This window comes from Ursus americanus, chromosome 22 (assembly GCF_024610735.1).
Source record: "Ursus americanus isolate L20-20 chromosome 22, mUrsAme1.1.p, whole genome shotgun sequence".
Taxonomy (NCBI): Eukaryota; Metazoa; Chordata; class Mammalia; order Carnivora; family Ursidae; genus Ursus; species Ursus americanus.
In genome coordinates, this window is record NC_142148.1 from 21,867,216 (window position 1) to 21,894,382 (window position 27,167).

At 46.1% G+C, this 27,167-nt stretch overlaps 2 protein-coding genes, 1 long non-coding RNA gene and 1 pseudogene across 5 annotated transcripts in view; 2 read left to right on the forward strand and 2 right to left on the reverse strand.

The window, feature by feature from the left end:
* Positions 1-8,628, forward strand: part of MTCL2 (microtubule crosslinking factor 2) — a 67,885-nt gene extending 59,257 nt beyond the window's left edge. Inside the window, exon 15 of the mRNA XM_045804558.2 lies at positions 1,665-8,628. Within this exon, the coding sequence (XP_045660514.2) occupies positions 1,665-1,817 (153 nt within the window). The 3' untranslated portion in view covers positions 1,818-8,628. The remainder of the gene's footprint in view (positions 1-1,664) is intronic.
* A 324-nt stretch (positions 8,629-8,952) lies between these two features.
* On the reverse strand, positions 8,953-11,272 carry LOC123796957 (uncharacterized). The gene is made up of 2 exons (XR_006780844.2): positions 11,118-11,272; positions 8,953-9,493 (listed from the first exon to the last, which is right to left on the reverse strand). It is a non-coding gene; the product is annotated as an uncharacterized LOC123796957 (long non-coding RNA).
* A 102-nt stretch (positions 11,273-11,374) lies between these two features.
* DSN1 (DSN1 component of MIS12 kinetochore complex) lies at positions 11,375-25,915 on the forward strand. Of its 3 annotated transcripts, none has more exons than XM_045804556.2 (12): positions 11,375-11,704; positions 12,265-12,406; positions 13,088-13,136; positions 13,363-13,689; positions 16,207-16,280; positions 16,898-16,970; positions 19,197-19,284; positions 20,924-20,983; positions 21,386-21,460; positions 23,063-23,210; positions 24,466-24,553; positions 25,127-25,915. In XM_045804556.2, the coding sequence occupies exons 3-12, from the start codon at positions 13,103-13,105 to the stop codon at positions 25,228-25,230; spliced, it is 1,071 nt and encodes a 356-aa protein (XP_045660512.2). In that variant the 5' UTR covers positions 11,375-11,704; positions 12,265-12,406; positions 13,088-13,102; the 3' UTR covers positions 25,231-25,915. The 3 variants fall into 3 exon arrangements, with proteins under 3 accessions (XP_045660512.2, XP_045660511.2, XP_045660513.2); XM_045804557.2 differs by having other exon boundaries at positions 11,499-11,704; positions 12,278-12,406; XM_045804555.2 differs by lacking the exon at positions 12,265-12,406.
* On the reverse strand, positions 18,143-18,585 carry LOC123796914 (small ribosomal subunit protein eS27 pseudogene; annotated as a pseudogene).
* Positions 25,916-27,167: the final 1,252 nt, after the last annotated feature.

The following is a 27,167-nucleotide window of genomic DNA, read 5'->3' on the forward strand; positions in this document are numbered from 1 at the left end:
TAATGATTGTGCCACCCAGGCGCCCCTAAAAAAATTTTTTTTAAACCAATCAGCTATATGTATGTATGAGTGTGTTTATCTGTGTCTATGTGTCTGTATACATGTGTTTTTATACAGAGAGACAGATTTATAATAAGGAGTTAGCTCCCATAGTTATGGAGGCTGACATGTCTAAGATCTACAGGGTAAGGTAGCAAGCTGGAGACCCAGGAGAGCTGATGGTTTATTCCAGTCTGAACTCAGAAACCTGAAAACCAGGAGAGCCAGTGATGTCATTCCAATAAAGCACATGTAGCTAATGTAGTTCCAGTCCTAAGACCAACAGACAGGAAGAATTCTTTCTTATTCAGGGAGAGTCAGCCCTTTTGTTCTGTTATGCCTTCAACTGATTAGATGAGGCCCACCCACATTAGAGAGGGCAGTCTGCTTTACTGATTTAAATGTTAATCTTATCCAAAACCAACCTCACAGAAGCTCTCAGGATAATGTGTGACCAGATACCTGGTCACTCTGTGGTCAAGTTGACACATAAAATTAACGATCACACCCATAGAACCATATATGTACATCAAGAGACAAAGGTACAAGCTGGCTGTATTTTGAAAGTTGATTTTAAAGTTGATCCAAATATTTTTCTTTCTTTTTTTTTTTTTAAGGTTTTATTTATTTATTTGACAGAGAGAGAGAGAGACAGCCAGCGAGAGAGGGAACACAAGCAGGGGGAGTGGGAGAGGAAGAAGTAGGCTCATAGCGGAGGAGCCTGATGTGGGGCTCGATCCCACAACGCCGGGATCACGCCCTGAGCTGAAGGCAGATGCTTAATGACTGCGCCACCCAGGCGCCCCAATCCAAATATTTTTCAGTGTGTAAAATGTGCATGTTACCCATTGACCCAGTAGTTCTTCTAGAAATGTAGCCTATGGAAACATTCACAGGGGTGGGAGAACATACTTGTATAAATAAATGTATGGCATTATTAATAAAAATTGCTAACATTTATTGAATACTTAATAGGCACTATGCCAAATGCTTTGCATATCATATTTGATTTGACCCTCACAACAATTTTGAAGAAGGTATCATGTCCTTCATCTTAGAAGGAAATCAAAGTTCAGAGAGCTTACGTAACTTACCTAAGGTCACACAGCTGGTAAGTGGCAGGGCTGGGATTTGAACCAAGCAATCTATTTCTATACCAGCACCTTTAACCATTATTGCTGTTGTGTTGATAATAGTAAAAAATGAGAAACTACCTAAAATGCACATAAAACATGAATTGGATAAATAAATTAAGGAAATCTAGGTTTACATAGTGACAGAAAGTGTTAAATGTTTTGCAGTTACGAAATAGGCAGTAGGAGATGATGTCATTTTGATAAATGTATGCTTGTGTGATGTTGAGAATTTATCTTTGATGGACAGCGTCCACTTTCTTCTCTGTGTATTCCAGAATTCATTACATTCTGGAATGTTATTTATGAATATATATTATTGTTCTAATGGGAGAAAAACAATTTTAAAAAATTGGTCCAGAGAGGGGCCATAGCCCCTGGGAATTGGTCCCCAGGCACGGCTGAGTCCAAGTTCCTTACCCGGCTGACCATGCAGCCTCTGGGTGGTCAGTGCCTCTTGGCTCCTCCTGACTTCTTCCTCCCTTCTCCTAGGATGCTGTTTGTGACTGTAGCACCCAGTCTCTCACCTCCTGCTTCGCCCGGCCGTCCCGCTCTGCCCTCCGCCACTCTCCTTCCAAGTGCCGGCTGCACCCTTCAGAGTCCGGCTGGGGTGGGGAGGAGAGGGCAGCTCCCCCCAGCGAGTGACAGAGCAGCCGGGCTCCCCACCTCAACCAGCCCAGTCCCTGGATCGCTGAAGGGAACCAGCAGAGAGGGGACGAGGCGAGGGGCCCACGCCCTCGGCTTCGTCTCGCCCTGGAGGGACAGCAGCTACACCACTGCCAGAGAACAGCTTTCCCATCCAGGTAAAGCGGGGTCTCCTGCTGACTACTGGGTGGATCTCTGACTTCCCAGGGGAAGGCCGTGAGTGGGAGAAACACCACAGCTAGGCTTCAGAGGTGGCTCCAGAGAGATCCCTGGGAGCCAGTCCGTTGGGAGAGCCTCGCCTGGTTCTGCCCACACCCACTTCTCAGAAGAGCCAAGGAAAGGATGCAGTTCTGGCCGTGCTCCTCAGGGAAAAGGGCTCACAGAGATGTTCCCTGCCAACCATGTCCTCCTTCGTGGGGAGGAAACACTGATGACAAGAACGGGCTTTGCCGTAGGACTCGACATGGGGTTCCTGGTGGAGCTGAGCTGGGCATCACCCCCATCCCTTCCTTCCCTCCGCTGCTTCCTCCTCCCAGCCCCGCTGCTCTAGATTGCTCTGGTTCTAGGGGGTATGAGAGGGCAGTAGCCAGGGCCAGGTATTGGCCTGGAATCCTGGGGCCCTGGATCTCCCTGTCCATAGTCTGGATGCAGCAAGGACTGGAAGATGAGGTGGAAATGTGTGGGGCTCTGGGTTGGGTAGCCACTGGAACTGCCTCCCTCGGCAATGTGACTTGCGGGGGCGGGCACCAGCCTTCCCAGAACAGAAATAGGTAGAGTCAGTTTCAAGGCGTGGTGCACAGATACATGCCTAAATGCCGCTGCCTTGATCGCCTGGAGGGCCGCCGCATCTCCACTGTGTTTACATCCTGTGGCTGGTGGAGGGCAAAGCTATTCCCAATGAGAGACTCCCAGTTGGCCATGCCAGGCCAAGGAGCGCTCCCAGAGGCCGGTGCCCCCAGGACACAGCAGTGGACGGGGGCCTGGAAACACATTTCTTGCCTCGGTTGTTTATTTGAATTTTTCTTACTATAAATATTTAAGGTGGTTTTACTTTATTTTAATAATTTAATTTACCCCAAAGTCCCTAAGGTAATTTATTGGAGGTCGAGACATGTATTCTTGCCACTCGGACAAAGTGAGGCTTCTAACACAATGGGCAGGCATGGGGTCCCCCATGCAGACGAGGCAGCTCGGCTGCTGAGCTCGGGTCTCCTGGTCAAGTTTAGAGGGCCCCCCAGTAGATCTGGAGCCCTGCAGCTTGCTCCCCAGTACTGCAATACTGCTGACCATCTGGCCTCAGAGCACTGCTTTTCACTCACTGCCTGGTACTTGGCCAGCCCCCAGCAGTCTGTAAACCCTCACTCACAGGGTGGGGGCTGGGCCGACGTCCCCACTTCCCAAACATTTCTCCATCTGCCCTCGCATTTTGCTCCCTCCCTCTGAAACCTTCTTTTATGAGTCAAACACAGATTACTAGGGCTCTATCAAGAGCGTGGAGAGCTCTCCAAGTTCCCCAAGTGAGAACTCACAGGAAAACAGGACTGAACTTCGAGAATGTTGTTTATTGCAGCTTTGCACATGGACCTGTGAGTGTCTGCCAGCCTGCCTCAGCTCTCACCACCTGCCAGCCTTCTCACCAGCCTCTTTCCTTAGCCTTATGGCCTCTCCTGGCCCCTCTTCCAGCCCCGGCTCCACTGCCTGCCCTTCCCCACGACCCGTGTGAGCTGCCTGAGCCATCAGACGTACTGCGGTGCGGCTCATTGCAGTGTGGCGGGAAAGGCCTCAGCTGGCCTCTTCCTTGGTGCCAGTGAACCCATATCGGTTGCACACACACACACACACACACACACACACAGATGCGTGGACCTCCTGCCGCTGGCCGGGGGCCCAGAGTGGAAATACCAGAATGAAGCAGCTTGTCTGCAGAATGTGGGAAGACCAAAAGTCAGCAGCTTTGTGAGTTTGCCCCCAGGACTCAGGAGACACCTCTGCACTCCCACCTGTTCCCAGTCCTGCCCTTTTGGGGTCACCTGGACAAGTTACCCAAAGTCCTTCATCTCCGTTCCCTGCGGGCAGAATGCGAGGGTCATGTCAGTCTGACCAGGCACTTCCTCGTGCCATAGTGACTTGTGTGGCAGAGCAGGCAGGCCACTGGAGCCATGGGCCGGTCTCCCCTGGGGTGCTGCTGCTCCCACTCAAAAGGTCAGGGGGCCCTCCACAGTTGTCTCCAGGTGAGGGGCTCACACCAGGCCATGCCGCCAGAGGCCTTCTGCCACCTCCCCAGGCTATGGAGGGCCAGGGAGACTGCACTCTCAGCCTTGGGAGAAATCCTCATGAGACCCAAACCCCGAGGCCTGCGGACCACTCAGCCTTACCATCATCCTCGTCCAGCACTGTCCTTGCAATCTTCTTGTCTCAGCGCCTGGCCGCCCGGCCCCCAGCTGGTGTCAGAGGCTCCAGATCTTGGTTTTCAGTAAAGTCCAAGTGTCTACTTTCTGCACGCCACTGTGCAAGGCCACTCATCACTGTTCCTGCAGCAGCCTCTGGACGTGGGGCTTGATGGGGTTGAAAATGTTATGTGTAAATATTGGTTTGGTTTGATTTTTAGCATTTTAATTAGTAACTGGTTGTATTTTCTTTTTGGGGGTGGGGGGGTTGGTTTGTAAAAACTCTCTACTCTTTTGGAATGTAATTTCTAAGTTTGTTTCTTCAAATGCCTTTTAAGTCTTGGTAACATTCCCAAAGCAGAAAACTGCCTGACCCACAGTGGGGATTCCCCTGGAGCACTGGGGTCCCAGGAAGGAACACTGCCCTTCTTCCCTTTCTCCCCTTCCACCCCTCCTCCACCACTGGGCTCCCAGCACCTTCCTCCTCTTCCTTCTCCCCGACCTCCTCTATCCTTCTTCCTTTTCTACCTTCTCCACTCTCTCCCACCAAAGTCCCAAGGAACCCTGGGGTCCTAATCCCCCCTACAGATCACTGGGCTTGGATCTCTCGTGTTGGCACCAGTTGGTGGGGGGGGGTAGTGGGGGGCCAGTTGCCCTGGTTGGCCCTAAACCAGATGACCTCATGTTTCTTATGTCTGACCTCTTCCCAGAGCCAAACTAGACCCTCCTGGGGACGATGATGTCTGTATTTGAAATGAAAATCAGACCACTTTGGCACATCAGTGGCTCCTAGATCTTGTGTGCACAAGACGTCTTGTGTCCAATTCCTGTCTCCCTCTTTCCCTCCCAGGTCGTTCCTTACCAAAGGCTGACCAATTTAAAAATACCTCTAAGAGGTTTTGCTTTCTCTGAACTCAAAATGGGCCCCACCTCTTGGTCTTCCCAGGGATACTCCTCTCCCAGCTGCTCTCCCAGCTGACAAAGTCAAGGGCCCAAAGACTTCACCCTCTCACATGCTGATTGTCACGTGGTTCCATCATACGCACCCCTATGCACCTTTCGCGGTTTCGTCACCCAGCCTGTTCTCCTCTTGCCCACGCAGCTTCTGGGCTCTTCCTCCCTCTCCCCTCCCATCCAGAATGTCCCCCACCTTCCAACTTTTACCAGTCCCCCAAGCTCCCACTACCTCTTCACTCATACTCCTAATCATCCCCTGCACACCCCACCTAGAATACTCCACTATCTAGAAATTGCTCCCCTATCCCCTATCCACATCTGCTTCAGACCTCTCAGGGACAGCTCTGGGAGGCAGCCTTGGCAGGACAGGGGTTAGTGCCGATCAGGACGCTGAGGTGCAGGGCTCATCCCAGAATCACCTAACGGGGAAGTCATCGAGCCTAGACTAGGACCTGGGGCCGTCAGACCCCCCAGCCCAACTCTGTCCTGCTTGCTGTGTAAACCCACTGCCCCACTGGGGACTTTTTTATGTGGGTACAGGACACCCAGAATATGCCACTACCAAACTCAGACTCGAAACCATGCAACCATCACCACTACCCATTTCTAGAACTTCTTAATCACCCAGGCTGAAACTCTGCACCCACTGAACAATAAATTGCCCTCTCCCCAAGTCCCTGGTAAACTCTGTTCTACTTTCTGTCTCTATGAATTTGCCTCATCTAGGTAGCTCATGTAAGTGGAATCACACAGTATCTGTCCTTTTGTGTCAAACCCCTTCACCTTTTTAGATGAAAAGTTGGGCCCAGAGAAGAGAGTGGCTCACCTAAGACCACACAGCAAACCAAAGGCAGAGTCAGGACCAGAACGCTGGTTTCCTGCTCCTAGCGGATTCTGCATCCCCAGTGGTGAATGAGACCCCACTCTGCCATTCCGTGCTCTCGGTCAAGCCCCTTCCTCTCTCTGGGCTCAGTTTCTGTTCGCTCCCCTCCTCCCACCCGTCATCTTCCTCCAAAGCTTCCCCTCCTCCTGCCTCCTTTTCCTGGCCGGTTCCCACCAACAAACCAAGTGGCCCTGACCTGTGGCCAGGTTTTCCTCTTCTGGGGCCCAAGCTTGCTTTAGCACCCATCCCTCAGCCCTCCCAGGACGGCCTCTCCAGCTCTGCTCCCCTGCCGTGGACTTCCCTGGTACCTCAGCAACCCCTCCCTGCCCCCTCAGACTCCACTCCCGTCCTGTCCCGGAAGTACCTGCGTCTGTGGTCACCTGACTCCAATGTTTGCTGTCATATCTGGTGGTGTTTCCTGGGTTCTGTTTTTTTTCTTTCATGTTTTCTCATGCTACAGGAAGCACCTTTCCAACACCCCGGAGAGCATCAGCCTTACCAGCCCTTCTCGCTGGGTGTGGCCCCAGCAACCTCCCTGCCCAGAAGGACATCCCCTAGGTCCACTGTTGAACCACATTATCTTCTCTGTCCCCAGCCTCAGGACCCCATCACTGTCAACTGTTGTTGGGGGGAGGGGAGGCTTGAATCCCTACTTCTGGGCTCCTGTACCCTACCCAGTCCTGCCTAGCCTTGTTTGTAAAGAAGATGCAGACTGGCTTGTGTTCTTCTCTCCCTAGGTCATTCATCCATTGGTCTGTCCATTTGATACTCCACTATCCTCTCTGCTCTCCCCTGGGCCGCACTGCCTCCAGAATAGCTTGTCCTGGCTTTACCCCTTACCCCTCCCAACAGTGTTTGAAGTTTGCAAAGTCCACAGACCCAAGAACCAAAGGGGAATGATGCTGGGCCTGCATTCCCCTGCCCAGGGCACCTCCCCACCCCCTGCTACTCTTCCCTCACCCTCCTTGGACCCCCGTTTATCCCATCAGCCCTGTTTCCCTCCCTTTCCTGCCCTTCACCAGCCTGCGGGACCTGAGGCCCTAAGGGAAGGAGCTCTGGTTTCCTCGAAGCATCCTTGAAGGGTCGAGGTAGTCAGGGCCTGGATGCATTGTCACACTCTGTTCTGATGCCACTCAAACTGCTCCTGTGCAGAGGAACCTCAGCCGGGAGTCTGGAGACCCTGCCCCGGTCTGGGAAGATCTCCGTTTGGCTGGTTCTATGAGCCTCCCCATTCTATGATTTTATGATGAGCACCAGGATTATTCCTAGGGCCCCAGAACACCCCTCGTGTTTTGGGATCCTACATCACCATCCTCTCTCCACTGGACCCTGGTATCCTGGCTCCTCTTTCTACTCTGCCTCTGATCTCTGTGCCTTAGTTTACTTCTCCGCACAGGGGGCTCACCACAAGACTATTTCCAGCAGCTTCCCGGGTATTTTGGTGCCTCTAAGGTTGGGCCTTGCCAGCTGTGGCCCAGCTCCCTGTCACTGCCTCAGGACACCAGGTTGCTGAGGATGAGGCCTGGAGGTGCTCAGAGCAGCTGGGTCATCACCTGGGAACTTGCAGAAATGCAAAGTACTAGCCCTACCTAAGACCTGCAGAATTAGAAATTTTGGTGTGGGGCCCAACAAGCTGGGGTTTAACAAGCCCTCCAGGTGATTCTCGTATAACAGGACTTGGCCAACTGCTGACCTATGCTAGCAATCAGTGCGGCCTGGTGAGGGACTGAGGCTGGCCCAGACCGGGAACAGGTGGAAAATACCAACCTCACCTGGACGCCTGAGAGACTGAGAACTCTCCCTGCCCACCCCTCCCTGCCAAACAAAACAACTATGTCCTCTTCCTGGAAGCTGGAGGGCGGGGAGAAGGCTACACTTTTCCTTTCCCTGCGTCTAGCTTGGTTCCAGTTCTGCTCACAAAAGGCCATGTAGGGTTGTGCTAGCCAGGCAGCAGGTGTTAGTCCCGGGTTGGGGGAGGGGGGGGACGTGAAACAAAGACCCTGAGCATGTATCCCTTGGAAACCTCACCACAGGCTCATGGCCTCTCTTAAAGTAGTAAGAAACCTAACTCTTCAAGGAAAGAATCTTAAATCCCTAGCTCCTCCTCCTCTTCCTCCTCCCACCTCCAGGGAGACCGAGTAGGCAGTGCCAAAAATCAGCTCCAACCCCCAGAAGCTGGGGAGGAGAGCCAGAAACTGTCCTCTCACCTTGGCCCCCCCCCCCAACCTCTGCCAATACTGTAAAGCCCCCTTCCTGCCCAGCCTGGTTTCTTGGTGAGGGGTCCTGCAGTCCTGGGCTCTAGGGGACCCCCAGGGAAAGGCCCTCGGGAGGGAAGGGACCAAGGGCATCCTTGGGCCAAACTGTCTGCCTCTCCTGTCCACTGTTCTCTCTTGCCCACTTCTGTCTTCAAAAGGCTCCTTCCCAAGATGGATTGGGTGCTAGGACAACTGGCCCAATCCTCCAGCTCTCCCTGCCCCTGTGTCTTATTTCAGATATGAGAATAACTGTACAGTGTAAACTTACAAAAGGTTTTTAATGGTTGTAGATTGGAAATAAAGTATGTCATATGAACAGTTTCCATGGATTTGGCCTCCTCTCTGATTTCTCTGCAGGGTGGGTGGGGTCCCTATCAGATTTGAAGCCTGATTTTACACCCCTCCCCCACCACACACACACACACACACACACACACACACATACGCACACCACACACAGCCCAGCTGCTTGGGAAGGAGGGAGTCCTGGGAATGCCACAGTCAGCTGGCTAGTTTGGGTCACCTGGGAGGGGCCACCAGGGGTTCTGGATACTGATTCCTTACACCTCAGAGTCTCCTATGAAATGTGATATGACCACTAAGAAACCAGAGTGTTCAAAAATGTTATTTTCTACAAAAAAAAAAAAAACACCTTTCCTAAAGATTTTATTTATTTGACAGAGAGAGAAAGAGAGAGACAGGCAGCGAGAGAGTGGGGAACACAAGCAGGGGGAGTGGGAGAGGAGCCTCTCAGTGGAGGAGCCTGATGCGGGGGTCGATCCCAGAATGCCAGGATCATGCCCTGAGCCGAAGGCAGACGCTCAACGACTGAGACACCCAGGTGCCCCTCTACAAAAAAAAAAACTTATAAAAATTTGTCGTGGAAAAAAAAAGAGGACACTTTAGACATGGGTCAGTTATCTATTACAGTATAATTAATTGGCCCAAAACATTTATTAGATCACAGGTGCTATGAATCAGGAATCAGAGCTAGGTAGTTCTGACTCAGTGTCTCAAAGAGGTGCAGTCATGTGAAGTCCTGACGGGCTAGAAGATCCATTTGCAAGGTGGCTCACTCATATGCTTGGCAAGTCAGTGTTGGCAGGAGGAGGCCTCGGTTCCTCTCCACGTAGACGATAGCGCTGCTTGAGTATCCTCACAACATGGCGGCTGGCTTGCCGTAGAGCAAGTCATCTATGAGAAAGCAGGGAAGAAGTCACAATGTCTTTTATGACTAAACTTTGAAAATCACACAGTCATTTCTGCAGCATCTTACTGGTTATACAGATCAGCTGTACTCAGTGTGGAAGAGGAATACACAGGGCATGAACACCAGGAAGCAGAGACTATTGGGGACCATTCTGGAAGCTGGCTGTCATGAAAAATCTACATCTCTCTCCCTCCCTCTGTCTTTTTCTTTGGGGGTGGGAGTTGGGGGAGTGAAGCCAACAACAACTAAGTTGTGCTAGGCATTGAGAGTGCAATATATAGGCCTGGAAGACAGGAAAGCAAGTGTCAATGGCAGGGGGAACTCAGAGTGTTCGGGGAGCTAGGAAGACCCAGAAGACTTCACAGAAGGACCTCTGAACTGGCACCTGAGGTTGAGATGTTGAATAAATGAAGGGGATAGTGGCATATGATAGGCAGGAGTCAGACAGAAGGTGGCTCCAGGGTGAGGGAGTACACGTATGGAAGCCTAGTAGAAAGAGCAGAGTGGAACTGGGGAACCCAAAGGTTGTCACTGGAGTGAGGAGTGATGAAAAAGCCTGGGTCAGATCATGCAGTGCCTTATGAGGGAAGGAATGTCTACATCTAGCAGACCGTAGGAAGCCATGGGAGAACTGAGAGCAGAGAAAGGACAGAGGATGTATTGGGTCTGGAATCCATGAAGCAATATTCTCACTGTGCCTCAGAATGACCAGCCCTGGCTGGGAACATTGTGTTCTGTTCCTGGGACATTGACAAATGAGGAGCTGAAAGATGGGGGCAGGCACAGAAGGAACTGGGTACCACTGAGCCCCAGAAAGTGATATTCTGGGAACCAAGAACAAATCTCTGCTTTCAGACGGCTATTAGAGCCAGCAGGCTGCAACCACAGGGTGGAAAATTTCAGGAAGGCAGATTTCTACTTCCCATCAGAAAACCTTTCCAAGGACCGCAGCTGCTATGGAAGGATGACCACAGTCACATTCCAGCTGCTGCTCCCCAACTGGTCTTTCAGACTTTATGGACTGCTAATAATTTAACATTTGGTTTCGGATCTGAAAGGATTGCATATGCAAAGGGACATTTCCATGGCATCATGCTAGGTGCTGAAGAAGCAGCCTGCTCACTGGGGGCTCCCATGCCAGCAAGGGATCGTGGAGTAGACACGGTTGGGCTTCTGGGAACACAGTTTTCAGTCTGGAGCCTCAGAGAAGAGTCTGAGAGAGATGAATCCTCAGCTGAGACTTAAAATTGGGAGAATTTTGCAGAAAAAAGCTGGAATGGGCTTCCCAAGCTTAAGCAAAGGAGCAAAGGAAAGAAACAACAGGGGTGGGCAGAGGAGCCGCAAGCAGCTTGGGGAGGGGGATGGCCTGCAATAAGGCTGCACATGAGAGTTCATGAACTTTGCCAGTATTGAAGGGGTCACAGAAAAAGATAAAGTGCTAGAGCGGGAATAGGATAGAATAAAACAGAGTACAGAGCTCCATACTGCCCTGGGAGAGACACAGCCCACGTTTTTGCAGTTAACAATATAAAAGGGTGGGGACCATGGCCTAACGAAGGGGCAGGGCATCAGATGCCCCGTGATCCACCGTATTCCTTTGGCAAGTACCTCGCTGGGCCTCTGCTTCCCCATCTTCAACGGGCTCCGAGCGCGTCCAGCGCAAAGGACGAGATGAGGTGGAGTCAGTAGGAGGGGACTCCAGGGGCGTGGCGTAGCTGGGGAAACAGCTTGCGTGGCCGGGTCTGGACCAGTAAGGACTTGGATGAAGCGGGCAGGGGAGGGCGGGAGGCAAGAGGTTTGAACACCAGTTTACGCATGCGCGTAGACGAGGCCGACGTTTTGCGCATGCGTGCACGGATGCCAACTGCGCAGGCGCTCTTGGTTGGCGGGACTTTCAGAAGCCGCGGCAGCCGTGGCTGCCCAGGCCCGGGAAGAGCGGCCGCAGTGGCGCAGGTCGTCGAAGCGCTATCCTTGGCCGCAGAGAGTGATTTGTGGGCTTGTATCTCCGGGACGGAGGCTGCGGGCTGGACTGGCGTCGTCCCGAAGTCAGGAAGTCACAGACCTCTCCGTGGACGCCGTTCGGCTCATCCCCGCCCCAGCCTCCTTGGCGTCGGACCTCTCCGCCCAGCCCAGACCGGTCGCCGCCCCCCAAACAGCGAGGACTGGGGGAGCCGGGGCGCTGCGGCCTCCTCGGGGTGAGAGGAATCCCAAGGGCGGGCCGCGCTTCTCGCTCGGGGCGTGTGCAGAACGGTGTTTGAGGGGTGGGGGTGGGTCACAGGCCTGGGTTCGAATTCCACCTCTGCACCCGCACCCCCAGGCTTCCCCCAGTGGTCCGGGCTTTTGCCCCTCCTAACCTCCGTTCCCCTATCTGCAGGGAGGAATTAATGATATCATTTACAGAGCTGTGGAAAGGATTCATTGGGATAATGAGATAATGATGCAAATAAAACGCCCGCGCACATACGTGAACAGATCGTGGGATATAATAAGCGCTTAACAAGCAGCTTAACAAATGACATTTGTTGCTGTTATTATCCAGGCTCGAATCTGTGATACAGCTGTAACTGTGGGGATCTAGATCCTTGACCTACCCACACTTGTTCTGTTACCTTTCCCATGCTGTCCCTCCGTATGTATTCATTTCTCTTTATTTAGAGTCCCTCCCCCACATACAGATTTCTGCTGGGAGGGAGGGGTAAGTGTGGAAGATGCAGAGACGCCTCAGTCATGTCCTTCTTTGCCTTCTTCCTGTCAGTTGTCTCTGACAGCCACCAGGAATACAAATACAGTCTGGCTGCGGTGACAGACATGTAAACAGATTTTTCAGTGCTAGGAAGACTAAGGGGTGGAGCAACCAACTTTGCCTAGAGAAGTGGTTGGAAAGCTTCACATTTGAGGTAGGTTGGGAAGGCTGAATAAGTCTTACAGGCAGTGTGTGTGTAAGATCCAAAAGTGGTGCAGGGAGTGGGGCTGGCAGGAGAGAGCAGGGACGGGTAGGTTAGGACTAGTTAATGAAATACTGGAAGAATCTCTGCTGCTGTCTAAAGAATGGACTGGAGAGGAGCAGTGCTGGATGTTGGAAGACTAGTGGAGAGGCTGTAAGATTACTCTGGGGAGGGGGAGGCAGGTGGTGGAAGTTCTGAGACCCAAACTAAGAACTGCAAGTGGAGAAAAGCTTTCCGGAGACTGTTGGAGGTAGGATGGACAGGACTTTGGATGTGGAGATTAAACATAAGTAAAGGGTGATGTGATTTTTCTAGTTTGGAAGACCATGTAGATCATGATGCCATCTAGGATACGAGGGACTGTTAAATAATTGGAAAATAAAGGAGGGTACGCCTTAAGCGAGACATGAGTATTTCTAACGATGAGTTCTGTAGAAATTCAGTATAAGAGGTGATGATAGTCTGATAGTCTCTGGAGGAGGTGGAGGAGGTGGGACTGGGCGGGGCCTTGTCAGGCAGAGACGAATGGGTCAGAGAGGCTGGACAACACAAGGTCTCTTCCGGGGTCGTAAAGCCCCAGCGAGACTGAGGCTGAAATGTGAAGAACAGATAACCTCGTTTTCCTGTTTTCAGGGTTCTTCATCCAGGATGACTTCAGTAATTAGAACGGAAACTACTGAAGGTAAGTATTGTAGTAAAATTGAGGACCTCTTGCCTTGGGTTCAGGTTTCTGAGCTATACACAAATGCTTTCCTGGCTCCTGGTAGATTTGGAATCACATATTCACATATTTGCAGAGATGCTTCCTCACTGTTTCCATGATCTGGGGCATATATTTTCTTTTCCACCTTTTTGCTCGGATGCATCGTTGTGGGTTTGATTTTGTATTTTGACTTTTTCATAACAAGTGCTAGAAGAGGAACCGGTGACATCTAAGACTCATGATCATCCACTGGAATCGGATCCCACCCCGGTGGAAGTGTGTAGCAAATCACCTGCCTCCCTGGAGATGACTCAAGGCATTTCAGAGGAAAGAATTCACCTTGGCTCTAGCCCTAAAATGAGGGGAAGTTGTGATCTCGGCCACCAGGAGGGACTTCAGTCCAGGTCCCTTCATTTGTCCCCCCAAGAACAATCTCCCAATCGTCAAGACAAGAGTCAATCTTGGCGGCGAGCAAGTATGAAAGAAATGAGCCGGCGGAAGTCACTGCCTGCCTTTCATCAGGGCATCACAGGTGGGGTGCTGTGTACGTAAGACAGGAGTTCCAGCTCAGATAAGAGGCAGTGAGGTATGGCAGAAAGAATGGAGGAGGATTGACTTGGCTCTGCCATTTGTTATGTGACTGAGCAAATCATGTCACCCCTGTCAACCTCAGTTTCCTCATCTGTAAAGGGGATATTCTAAGATCCTAACTACTAATGTCAAACACCTAGCAAGTGTTCTGTATGATTGCTATTATTTTAGCAGCTGCCCATTGTAATCTCCACCATGAACAGAATTTAGTTTACAGTTGTTCAACACTCATCTTTGCTAGGATGAGAGGAGGCATTAAAGATTTCTTCATATGACTTTCTGTCATTTCCTAAAGTGAAACAGAAGGTAGATGGGTTGCTACCCTATTATAGGCTTTATAACTGAAAATATCTCAGAGGGAGGATGCATGTAAAAATATCTTGGTGCAAACTAAGTTTTTAGACATGCCATATTTGAATGTGATTTGTGTGAATATACAATAATAATTACATCTCAGTAAGCACTGAAGTGCAAGATTTAATGTGGAAAGTCCAGTACATTTCAGGAAGAATTTACTAGTTGTGTAACCTTGAGCAGATTACTTCAGCTCCTTTGCCTTACAGTCCTTATCAGTAAATGGGATGAAATAATACCTGTTTTACAGGGTTGTGTGAGAATTAAATGAATTGATATATAACACAGTTCTTGGCATATAGTAAGAAAATAGCTCCAGTGTTAAGCTATTGTGATTATTTTAAAGATATTAGCTCACTTCCAGATGGCCTGATGTCTAGAAGGAAATCTGGGTAAAAATAGCCATTTAGCATATTGCTGCCACAATTGTGCTCACGTGCTTTACTCTGTAGGTGTGCCAAAAAACAGCAGCAGTTCCCTACCTTCATCTCTGTTCCAGGGCCTACACGCCTAAAATTCTGTATAACAGAAAATCACTGATGTAATAAGATTGGTTATCTCCTGGTTATTCCTGGCCACTTGCCAGGTTTCTTTGGTTATAGGCAGAAGATATCCTGTTTTTCTCTATTAACAGCAATGAGAAATAATTAGGAGCCAAAAGAACTCAAAACACAGCCAGCTGAAGCTGGAGGACAAAAATATATGTATCTCGAATTGTCAGAGCAAACTTCTTTTGCTGTATAATAATTGATGTTTTTAGACGGACATAATTGAAAAAACAGTATCTACATCTTGTAGTCGTTTGAGGATTCAGTGGCATCATTATGTAAAATCCCCCTCCAATTCAGGGGGACTCACTATGTGACCTTGGGCAAGTTACCTATCATCTAGCCTTTGTGCCTCAGTGTCCTCATTTGTAAAATGGAATTGATAAGCTACTTGCCTTCAGTTTTAATGAGGTGTGCATAGCATTTTATGAAATGCCTTTTATATAGCAAGTGTTCAACAGATTACTATTAATGTTATTATTAGGTCATTATAGAGAGGCAGCATGGCTCTTAGTGGGAAAATACACTTTTTTTGGTGGCAGACTTGGGATTGAATTCTGGCTCCACCAATATCTGGCCTCCAGCAAGTTATCTGCCCTCTGAGCTTCAGTTTTCCCATCTGTAAAATGGAGCTCATATTTACGAGACTGTATATAAAGCACACTTCAGGGGCGCCTGGCTAACTTGGTAGAGCATGTGACTCTTTTTTTTTTTTTTTTAAGATTTATTTATTTATTTGGAAGAGAGACAGTAACAGCATTAGCAGGGGGCAGGAGGGAGAGGAAGGAGAACGCCCCCCCCGCCCCCACTGGGCAGGGAGCCCTATGTGGGGCTCCACATGAGGACCCTGAGATCCTGACCGAGCCGAAGGCAGATGCTTAATCTACTGAGCCACCCAGGCACCTGAGCATTGCAACTCTTGATCTCGGTCCTGAGTTCAAGCCCCACATTGGGCATGGAGCCTACTTTAAGAAAAAAGCACATTGCAGTGCCTGTCCTAAAGATGCTCAAATGTTCCCATCTCCTTTCCTTAAATGCTGAAAATAAAACATCAAAAAAAATATTTTTAAGTTACATTATTGTTTTTGTTATTTTTGATTTTATTTTTTTAAGGATTTAATTATTTATTTGAAAGAGAGAGCCTGCGTGTGAGCAGGGGCAGAGGCAGAGGGAGAGAAGCTCAAGTAGACTTCCAGCTGAGCAGGGAGCCGGTTGCAGGGATTGATCCCACTACTCTGAGATCCTGACCTGAGCCAAAATTAAGAGTTGAACACTTAACTGACTGAGCCATCCAGGTGTCCCTAATAGGCAAGATTTTAATGTAATCCATAAAAGGTTTTTAATAACTTTTTAAGGTTAGTACACATAAACAGGTAAATTTCATCTTTTGGTAAAAATTAGATATACTGAATATGAATTCTTTCAAGTAGAAAAGGCTGCCTAGGCGTTCTTGCCTAAAGTTAGACCCCATCAAGAGGAAGGGCAATTTTCAGTTTTTTTACTTTGCTGACTGCGTTAGAATCTCGCTCCTGACATGTGGTGATATTTTATGTTAGAGCTCAGCAGATCCATCAGTGCCAACTTAACAGAAAGCAAACGGCTGGTTGCTCTCCTGCTTTCCAGCTTCCAGGTAAGAGTCTTGGGATTGAGAAATGCTTTCTTTTTCTTTCTTTCTTTTTTTTTTTTTAAACTGTTACTGTGACAGCCCCAAAGGGAGATCAGTATTGTGTGATGTATCAGTTAAAATTAAAAGATGTTTCTCTCTAGGTGGGATTAATTTAAAAGCCAGATTGAATCCCAGCAGCAGCTGATTTCTCTCTGGACTAGGCTCTCTACCAGTCCCACTGGTGCTGCTCCTGCTGCTAAGTGAGCAGCTGACCCCTTCTCCATCTAGTGTATTTTGCCCATTGGCAGCAAAGTATGGGAATTTAAAGTGGGTGAAGGTCAATATTTTAAGTTAAAGCAGACATTTGAGGTCTGACTACATACCAAGTGGGAATTGTATGGCTACCTGGTGATTACATCAGTTTAGATAAGTCATTTGTGTTAATTAAATGACCATGTTTCTCTGAACCAAAAATCAAAGAGATTTTTCCTGATCTACTTATTTGTTTATACAAAAAATCTTAGGTATAAAAATTAAATCATGTTTACTTTCACATTGATTAAACAACATGAAATTACATGAACTTAGGACTGACCTGGAAAATCTTGGTTGTTGTACTGAAAGTGTTTTCCTTTATTTAGTTCTCTGTTCAGAAAATTGAACCTTTCCTAAAGGACACTGAGGGCTTCAGTCTTGAAAGTTTTAGAGCCAAAGGTAAGTTGCTAAGAATAGATGAGAAAGCTTTGGCCTTTGGCTTTAACTTCTGTTTGGGTCAGTTGAGGCCCCACTTTCAGGACCCCCATTTATAGGACCTGCTGCCTCACAAAACCAGCCCCCCTCTCTATTTTAGAATTGTGTTTTAAAAAGTAAGAATATATGCTTATGACATTCAGAAGGTATAAAAGTGAAAAGCCTGCCTCTCACCCCAAGCCAGTCCAACCCCTCTCTGCAGAGTCCACTAGAGACGCCAACTTCCTGTGAATTATTACAGGGATCTTACTGCATTTGCAACATTTTACATGAATACCAAATGAACACATACTCTCTGCACTGTTCTTTATCTTGTCTTTTTTTTTTTCCTTAGATTTATATGTTTATTTTAGAAAGGGTGGGAGGGAGGGAGCAGGGGGAGGGGCAAAGGACGAGGGAGAGAGAAACTCACGCAGAGTCTGTCCTGAGCGAGGAGCCCGATGGAGGGCTCAATCTCATGACCCTGGGATCATGACCTGAGCCAAGGGCAGATGCTTAATTGACTGAGCCACCCAGGCGCCCCATGTCTTTTTTTTTTTAAACCAAACAATATGTCTTGCACGTTGTTCCGTATTGCACATATAGAACCGTCTTGACGTTTTAGTAGCCATATGATATTTCATTTTATAAATGTTCCATATATGATTTAACTAGTTCTTTACTGATGGGCTTTTAAGGTTGTTTCCAGTCTTTTGCTATTATAATGAATAAGGTAATGAATACTTTTTTACACAAGCCTTTTGGCACGTACACAAGTAAAAATAAGATAAATTTCTAGAATTGGAATTACATAGATCAAATGAAATGTGAGAAATTACCAGATTGCCCTCCAGAAAGGTTATATCAGTTTATTCTCTTACCAGCAGTATATGCAAGTACCTATTTTTTCATACTAACAACAGTTTTATCAAACAATTCAGATTTTTTACTATTTGATAGATGAAAAAAAGTATTTTCTAGTTTTAATCTGTGTTCCTTTTTCTTTCAAAGAGAATAAGCACTTTTTCGTATTGTTAGAGCCACCCACTCTTCATTTTCTGTGTATTGTTTGTTTGTAAACTTTGTTCTTTTTTTTTTTTTAAATCCAAAATGTGTTGATTGGGGTAGTTTGCCCCTCATCTTGATTCAGGGTGCTTTTAGCGCTGCTTTCTGTCTGAAGGAGCATCCGTTAGCCTTGATTTTCCTCCCGTAGGCTAGCAAAGGACAGTGGTGCAGCCAACACACAAAACTATTGTTTGTGCATGGCTAGAGGCGGTGGTGATTTTGTAGCATCCTGGGCACTTCACATCCATGAAGTAGGACTTAGGGCTCTGCGCCAGGCACTTCTTGTGCGTCCTTTTCTCTTCCAGGATGGGTGGAGGAGGTCCTTCAAGAGGGGATGTTCTTGTGGGGAGGTCGGCACTGCTGGAAAGGCTCATGTTTTGTTTTTGAAAATTGGGATGTTGGCTTTTTTACATCAGATTGTAGGAACTCTTTCTACTTAAGGAAATTAGCTGTTCATCTGTGATATAAGTTACAAATATTCTAAGGAATCCATTTTCAACTTTCTAGGAAGTAGTTATTTACAGTGCAACTGCATAATCATCCAGGGTCAGAAATATTCCATGTTACCCACTTAAAAGACCTGGAAAATATATGAACTCAGACTGTTGTTTATCTCAGCATTGGACCATCACCATAATTAGAGTAGATACAATAGCTTTTAACATCTGCTTTCCCCTCTGCATTTCTCACCTGAGTGCAATTACAGATTCTTCCAAGTCAAAGCAGAGACCTGTTTTTACCTTATGCCCATAATTCTTTATTCTCCTTTAGCATTTTTCATTATGCCCCTGCCTGTTGCCTGACTTCTGTAATATGTTCTTCCTTTCAGTGCCAGCAGTTGAGATTTCTCGAAAGAATGAAATGTCAGTGCACATGTAACTTTTAACTAGTTTTCACCAGTCAAGTATAAAAAGACACTATCATAAATGTCATAAAGAGGAGTTGTCTTCCATTTTTTCTGTACCTACCCAAAGAAAAAAGATAAAATCTTTCTGCATATTTATACTACTTCTTTGAATGCGTGAGAGGGCCAGAATGTAAGAGGGGACCTAGAGTTGTGACCACTTTGAGTATATCTTTGTCAGCAGCTTGCTGTGAAAATTCATATTGTTTTTATTTTATAACGTGTACTTTTTTTCCCTCTAGCATCTTCTCTTTCTGAAGAATTGAAACATTTTGCAGAGAGCCTGGAAAGTAATGGAACTCTACAAAAATGTTTTGAAGATTCAAAAGGGTATGTGCAGTTCCCTTTCTGTCCTAAATTATAATTGAATTAAGACTTTTCATTATAATTAGTTGTTTATTCACTCAACAGACATTTATCCAGCATCTTCTACACACCAGCCTCTTCTAGATGCTGGAGATAAAATGATAAATAAGTCAAGCAAGGTCCTTCTTACGTATTTTAACAGGAGAGACAATCAAATACATAGAAAATAAGGATTTTAGGTAGTGACGATCTAAGAAGTCAGTAACTATGACAGTGACTTGAGGGGATGGGCAACTTTAGTTAGTATTCAGAGAAGACCTGTAAGACCTGAGTGGTGGGATGGAATCAGCCATGGAAGAAAAGCATCGTTCAGATCTTTGCTAGCAATGCAAGTTGGTGATAAACTTAAGTTCTTCAGCTGTTGGTAAGCAAGAATATTAGGAGAAGTTTTTAAATCCCACCCCCAAACTGGTAGTTCCTCTACAGGGGCAGGGCCTATCCTGCTTTGCAACAATTCATGTCACTTGGGCCTACCTCATAAAACTTTTTAGTTTTGAATTCACAAAGGTCTGCTTTCCCACAGATTGTTAGAATTAACATTGCTATCCAGGAAATGAAAAGTACGTTGGCTCGACATAGTATCTCTTTTAATGCAGTGTTTTTAAGCTGTTAGCTGCTGCGTCTCAGTGAGAGGTGATGGAGGCTATGTGTCACAGGCGTTTGTAGAGAAAAATGAAAGGCGGCACAGCTAACTTGTCTTTGCCAGGTAAAATACCAAGTACATCTGCAGAATTTTGGCATTTTCGGTGCCTGCTTCTTTTGCATCAGGATTAGTAACCCAACTGAGCTGAGCCTTTGGTGTAAGTAAATGTGATCCCTGGCCACTGATAGTATCATTTGGAGTGGGAAGAAAAGATGGTCATATACAAAAGTATTGTTGGGCCTTAAAAGATGGCTCAAAAAAAAGGGACTCGAAAATGATGTGAACAGGGGGCACCTGGGCAGCTCAGTCAGTTGAGTGTCCGACTCTTGGATTCTGCTCCGGTGTACTGATCTCATGGCTTGTGAGATCAAGCCCCGAGTCGGGCTCCATGCTCAGTGGGAGTCTACTTGGATATTCTCTCTCTCTGTCCCTTCCTCCAATCACTCTTTCTCTGTCTCTCTTTCTCTCAAATAAATAAATCTTTTAAAAAAATGATGTGAACAAAAGTTTGGAGATGGTAAACGCCAGATGTTTGAGGGTCAGGCTGAGTGAGATTATATGGGACAGAATAGGTGAAAGGCAACAATTGGAATCAAAGTTAATGAGCTGGTTGGAGCCAAAACACAGCCTAAAGTGCCAGGTTAAGGAGTTTTGACTTTTATTCTGAATGCGGTGGAGAGTCACAGAATTTAAGACAAGGAAAACAAAATTATGGAATATTTTAGGGAAGGGTAATCTGGCTATAGGTGAATTGGAATCGATGAGAGAAACAGAAAATAAAGAGACCACTGAGGAAACTGTTATCTAGTGCAAAAGGGAGATAGAGCCCAAGAATAAATGTTTGTTGAAAAATGAATTCTGAACATCTTTTACTGCCATTAAAATTATGTAAGGCATCCTATTAAAAGCAAGGGCTCTTGAAAGATTTATGTTGATCTTACAATCCTATCTGTATTCCAGAAAAGAATCAGATTTGTCTCTGGAAACGTCAGTGGCTGAGATGAAGGAATACATAACAAAGTAAGTGAAAATGAATGATCCTTTGTTGGAAAATCTAAATTCATCCGGAGAAAATAACTAGGTTTGGAAAAAATGAATAGTAAACATCCCATTCAGAGTCTCAGTACTAGTGTGTTAACACTAGAATTCAGAAAGCTGCATATTGGGATCTTGTGGGCTCTACTCAGGGCCAGTTTCATAGAATGGAGTCTAGGGAATAAGGATGTTAATTTGATTTTAAGAACTCATGTTTGAGTTGATTAAATTAATATCCTCCCAATCAGTCGGGCTTTCTAATCCTTTAATGTCCTTTTTACTCACATCTTCGAACCATAGTAGAGACCTAATGTACTTACTGTTGCCCTGAGTGATTCCGAATGAGATGATCAAAAGTAACTGATTTTTTCCCCCTGATTTCTATAGATTTTCTATAGAACGTCAGTCTTGGGATCAGCTCTTGCAGCACTACCAGAAGGAGGCTGAAGAGATCATATCCAGGTTAGATCCATGACTGGAAATAGGAAGCAATCTTTCTACCTTGTGGAATTTGATTTGCATTGATTTCAGTTCTGTTAGCACAAATTGAAGAATGACTCTTTCTCATAGGCCAATCAATTCATCAAAGCTCTGTAAAATGTGTATTAGCACCCTAGGACTATAAATGGAGAGTTGCGGGAAGGGGAAGGAGAGTAGGTGTCACTATTTTCAGTCAAAGAACAGAATTGCTTCTGTTCTGTGTCCTTGGCTGCTGTTCCACATCCTGGGGGAGACAGGCATATCTCTGCCCTGTACCGGGGTACCTTTTTTTTGGGATTGGACCAAAAACTTGGTCAGGGCACATCAGTTTGTACGTGGCCTTCAAGCTGCAGGTACGGGAGAGAACCCTGGCCAGGTTCTTCATGGAGGTGCAAAGACATGGAGGTGGGTGATGAAAGCGCACAGGAAAGAGGATCTTTGGGTCCTAAAGGCATAAGAGAGTGGGAAGGCGCTAGACTTTGATTTAATTGGCCATCTAAGCCACTTAAGCTTTTTTTTCCCCCAACAGAATCTCAGCTGGAAACCCAAATATAAAATGTTAGCTAAAACCCTAACTGCAGAGTGGCTTCTTAGTAAAGAGGTGCTTTCAGGAGCATAGTTGGAAAACTTCTGCAGTCCAGGCACTGATGGTCACCAGTTACTTTATTCGCCCCTTACATGTTCTGTTTATGAAGCTAGGTAAAGTATAAGATGGCAGTTTCAGAATAAGAACTTTTGATGTGGCATAGCTTATTGGTTAAGAGGAATGCTTCTGGAAGCAGATTGTCTCTGTTCAAATACTAACTACTCCTTCATTTTGTTCCCTTGGGGATGATAGTAATCTCTAAGCTTGAAGATCCTCTTGAAAATGGGGTTAATATTAGTACCCACCTCGTTGGGTTATTGTGAGTGTTAAATGAGGCGAAATGGAGGAACGTGTTTAGCAGGGTCTAGCAGTCAGGAAATTGTAGGAGTGGTTGTTGTTAAAGAGTTCTCAGTTTTCATGAACTCTCCATCATATTCGGTTATTTCAGATAATTGAAGTGGCCCAGGTTTTTTTGGAAGAGACCATAGACATGGATTTCAGGAAAGCAAGCTTTGGCTTTACCTCACATATAGTCCTTTTTGTAAATGGACCTTACTGTTAGGTGGAGTCAACTGATCTGAAGGTTCTAGCATTTCCTGGAGTCCAGTGGTATAAATATGTTAACACTGGAATAATCATTTCAGACCCCCTGTTAATAAGAGAGCCTACGCCTACAGTAGAGTGGAATAATATTTGTTCAGGTTAATAAAGCCTTATTGGAAACTTTTCCACTAGGTTGTCTTACATATCTTCCCCCAAAGAATGATTATAAAAATTCCTTGAGGGGCGCCTGGGTGGCTCAGTTTGTTAAGCATCTGCCTTTGGCTCAGGTCACGATCCCAGGGTCCCAGGATCGAGCCCTGCTCAGTGGGGAGTCTGCTTCTCTTTCTCCATCTCCCCTCTGCTCGTGCTCACTATCTCTTTCAAATAAATAAATAATAAAAAGCCTTTAAAAAAATTCCTTGAACGCTCTTCTGTTCTTTTTTTTTTTCCTCCAGAGGATCAGCTGAAACCAAAGTTACTGAAGTTGAAGTGGAACCTGCAACATATCTTGGATCTTCCCAGAGTGAAGTCCTTAATAAAAGGCCTGACTACCAGAAGATATTGCAGAACCAGAATAAAGTCTTTGATTATATGGAGCTGGTGGTGAGTTGGCTCATGTTAATTTGGTGATTTAGCTTTGCTATGTTGTCAGCCTTGGAAGTTAAGAAGAGACCTGGAGAATATGTGTAATGAGATAAGTGTATTCAGCTCTACTTTGGGAAAACATGGAGGGACAATAAAAAAAATAAATATGTGGTGATAAGAGCTAATAAAGCAGGGTAAAGAGAGAGTATACAGGAAGGGCAGCAGGTTGCTGTATAGAGAGCAGTTGTTGATGGTCCTGTAAGTGGAGCTGCAGGCAGAGGGAGAGGGAGAAGCAGGCTCCCCACTGAGCAGGGAGCCCAACATAGGGTTCAATCTCAGGACCCTGGGATCATGACCTGAGCCAAAGGCAGACGCTTAACCGACCTAGCCACTCAGGTGCCCTCTCTAAGATGCCTTTTTTTTTTTTTTTTAAGATTTTTAAATATATTTATATTTGACAGAGAGAGACAGTGAGAGAGGGAACACAAGCAATGGGAGTAGGAGAGGGAGAAGCAGGCTTCCTGCCGAGCAGGGAGCCCGATGCAGGGCTGGATCCCAGGACGCTGGGATCATGACCTGAGCCGAAGGCAGACACTTAACAGCTGAACCACCCAGACACCCTAAGGTGCCATTTTAACAGAGACTTGAAAGAAAGGAGGAAGTGAGCCATGAGGACATTTGGGAGAATAGTATTGTATCACTCCAAGATAGGAAGCAGATGCACTTGATAAAGGTTAATTGAAGGAGTGATATATAAAGTGTGGCTGTTGAGGAAACCACAAGGATTAGTGAAGTAACCTGGGGTTTAGAGGCAGCTGAACTCTTACTATCCCTAGGCCTGAAGGGCGGAGGGGAAGGACAATGTGGTACCAGAGGAAGAAAGTCATATAGTGGGCTGCTTTTTGAGAGAGCCATGACCTTCAGTTGAGAGACAAAACTAACTCAAGACGACCCTTCCGGCAAGCCTGCATAAAAACATCCTGACTTTATTCAGCTCCCTCCCACTTGGGTTCCCTCTTAGCTAAACCTTCCCAGACACCAGAGGATGTGGAGTTCTGTTTGAGGTTATGGGTTGCAGCCTCCCAGGGCATAGAGCAACATGGAGAAGTACAGAGCATGAATCTGGAAGAGCAAACAAAATGTATGGCACAAACATTCCAGACTGAAAAGACAGCAAAGGCAAAGCTCCTGAGCAGGAGTTTGCTTGTCCTTTTTTGAGGAACATCAAAGAAGCCACGGACCCTTATAGCTCACAGCTGTCTTTCATGTGCAGATGGACGAACTGCAAGGCTCAGTGAAGCAGCTGCATGCTTTTATGGATGAAAGTACCCAATGTCTCCAGAAGGTGTCAGTACAGCTCGGTGAGTGTGTCTTCAGGGGACTAGAGCTTGCACTATTTTATATACGATAGCCCTTCAGATACATACTGCCCTTCAAAGCATATGGTCTCAGAGAATAAGGCCTATATGAGATGATTTCTTTTTCTCCCCTCATAATAATTATTGTGCTGTGTGTACTCAGAGTTGATGGGAAATTTCTAGATGTTAATTCCACAGGAACACAGTAGACTGAAAATTAAATCCCCACACACCGGGTTGTTGTTTTATTAAATCCAAGTTTTTAAATACCCATTGACATTTTCCTCTTCATTCTTCAACAGTCCACTAAGTGACATTGACATTACTTCCCTGTTGCTTTTCCTTGGCCTTCTCCAGCCCTAAATTATTTGCTATATATACCTTCATTTTCTCATTACATTATAGTATGAATTGTGGTTGCAGCTGGCTTTCCTGCCAGACTGCCATCTCCTTGAGGACAGAGACTCTCTTGTCATTGTAATGCCCTTCAGTGTCTGGCACAGTGTCCATACAACAAGTTTTCAATAAATGTTATTTTGAATTCAACTGGAATTTACTTTTGTCTTTCCTCTTCAGGGAAGAGAAGCACACAACAGTTAGATCCCTCACCAGCTCGAAAACTGCTCAAGCTTCAGCCACGGAACCCACCTACCACACGTTGCTCTAGGTCTTGTCAGTGACTTCATGAAGCTTTCCTGCCACGAGGTGCTCCAGAGGAGAGAGATGGGAAGAGTGCCCCAGTACATGGCAACTGGATGGCAGTCTGAGCTGGCGATAGCTGCCCTGTTGCCTTTGAGGACTGGCTGAATGTAGAGCCCTGCAGTTTTTTTCCTAAAAGTGACAGAATGTATGCATCTGTAAGAGTGTAGTATAGATACTTTTTCCAAGAATGTGCAAAATGCTTGCAACTTCTGTTGTGGAATGACCTTGAGAACTAGTAGCCCATTCTTTTAAATATCCTTCATGGTCAGTAATCTTCATCTTGTGAAGGTGTTTTTTAGGTTTTGAAACAATCGAGTCATTCAGGACCAAATCCAGGGGAACATTTCAGGGGTCACGTTGGGTTCTGGTAGTAAAGGAATGAGGCTGATTTTCTAGTGTGGCCCTGGAGATGATTTTTGGTGGAGGAGTTGGAGTGTCGTTTGCATCATGAGGATAAACGTCTATCACTTTACACAATGTCCAAATTGAAGGAAGTACCACTCATTCTCTGTCCTGTTGTCTACAGTGTGCTTTAGGTTTTAGTTTAGGTTTGAGTTGGCATCCTAAATCCTGGGTTCATGGCAGGAAGGGGCTAAGTACTGTTTTTCATTATTCTCTATTTTTAATACTTTGCATTATAAACTTGCACATTATTAAAATCTTTCTTTTGTCTTTGTGTATATGTTGAGCATATAAAAAAAATTTTTAGGACAGTGGGAGCTTAGCAGAAAATAGGATTCTTTGCCAAGATGCTGAAGTGAACAGTAGTGTGAAAATATGCCTCAGCATTAATTACCAGGAAAACACCAACTAATTTATTGTTAATGTTTTTTATTCTCTGATCCTCCTAATAGGATGAAGCCTACTTCATTTAAATACCCAGACATAATCTTAACTCTTAAACCTTGGCCTAAGTACCAATTAGTGAAAGGTGATATCTCTTTCCTTTGACCTACATTTTTTTTTTTTTTAGAGATTTATTTATTTGATAGGGAGAATCGGGTGGAGCCCCACATGAAGCTTAATCCCAGGACCCCAAGATCATGACCTGAGCCGAAGGCAGATGCTTAACCGACTGAACCACCCAGGCACCCTCCCACATTCCTTTTTCTTTCACGTATTTACAGAGCCCCTGCTATATGCCAGGCACAGTTCTAAGAAATAGGGAGAGAGCAAAGAACACAAACAGACATGGGAGTTGCTCATAGTGTCTGGAACTTAGTAGGCATGTGACCTATGTGTTAAAAGCCTAAGTGCCACTTACTGTGACCGAGAAAAAGTTATTTAACCTCTTATCTGTAAGATTGGGAGAAAGATAGTACATATGTCACAGGGATGCTGTAAGTCAGATTAAGTAGTATGAATTTAGAGCAGTGATAGTGTGCTGGAGGGACAAAAGCTTGAACAACTGGGTGGATTAATAGAGCAGCTAATGAGATGGGAAAGCTAGTAGTTCAATTTGAGATACCAAATGGAGAAGTCAACTAGCTCATTGGATATAGAGGTGGAAAACTAGGTAGAAACATTTGCACTAGAGATAAAATTTGGAGGTAACTGACATGTAGCTATTGAAGCCTTGAGAATAGATAACGTCAAGGCTGGAGCAAGAAGGGAAACTTTGGACAGCCCCAAGGAAGGCTGAGGCTTTTAAGCATCAGAGGGGTGGTGTTAATTGCCTACTCTTTCAGAAGCAGAGTAGTGTAATGGAAAGAGCACACTGTTTGAAGCGAATCTTTTATGCTCAAATTTACTCATCTGTAAAATGGGGATAGATCACACCTCTCCCAGGTGATTGTACCTTCCCTCATTTTATTACATTGTATTGCATTTTTTGTTTGTAAGAATTTGTTCAAACTCAAGGTAAAAAGTGTGTTTTTGTCTGCATCTTCAACAGCCAAATAAGATAGCATAGAAA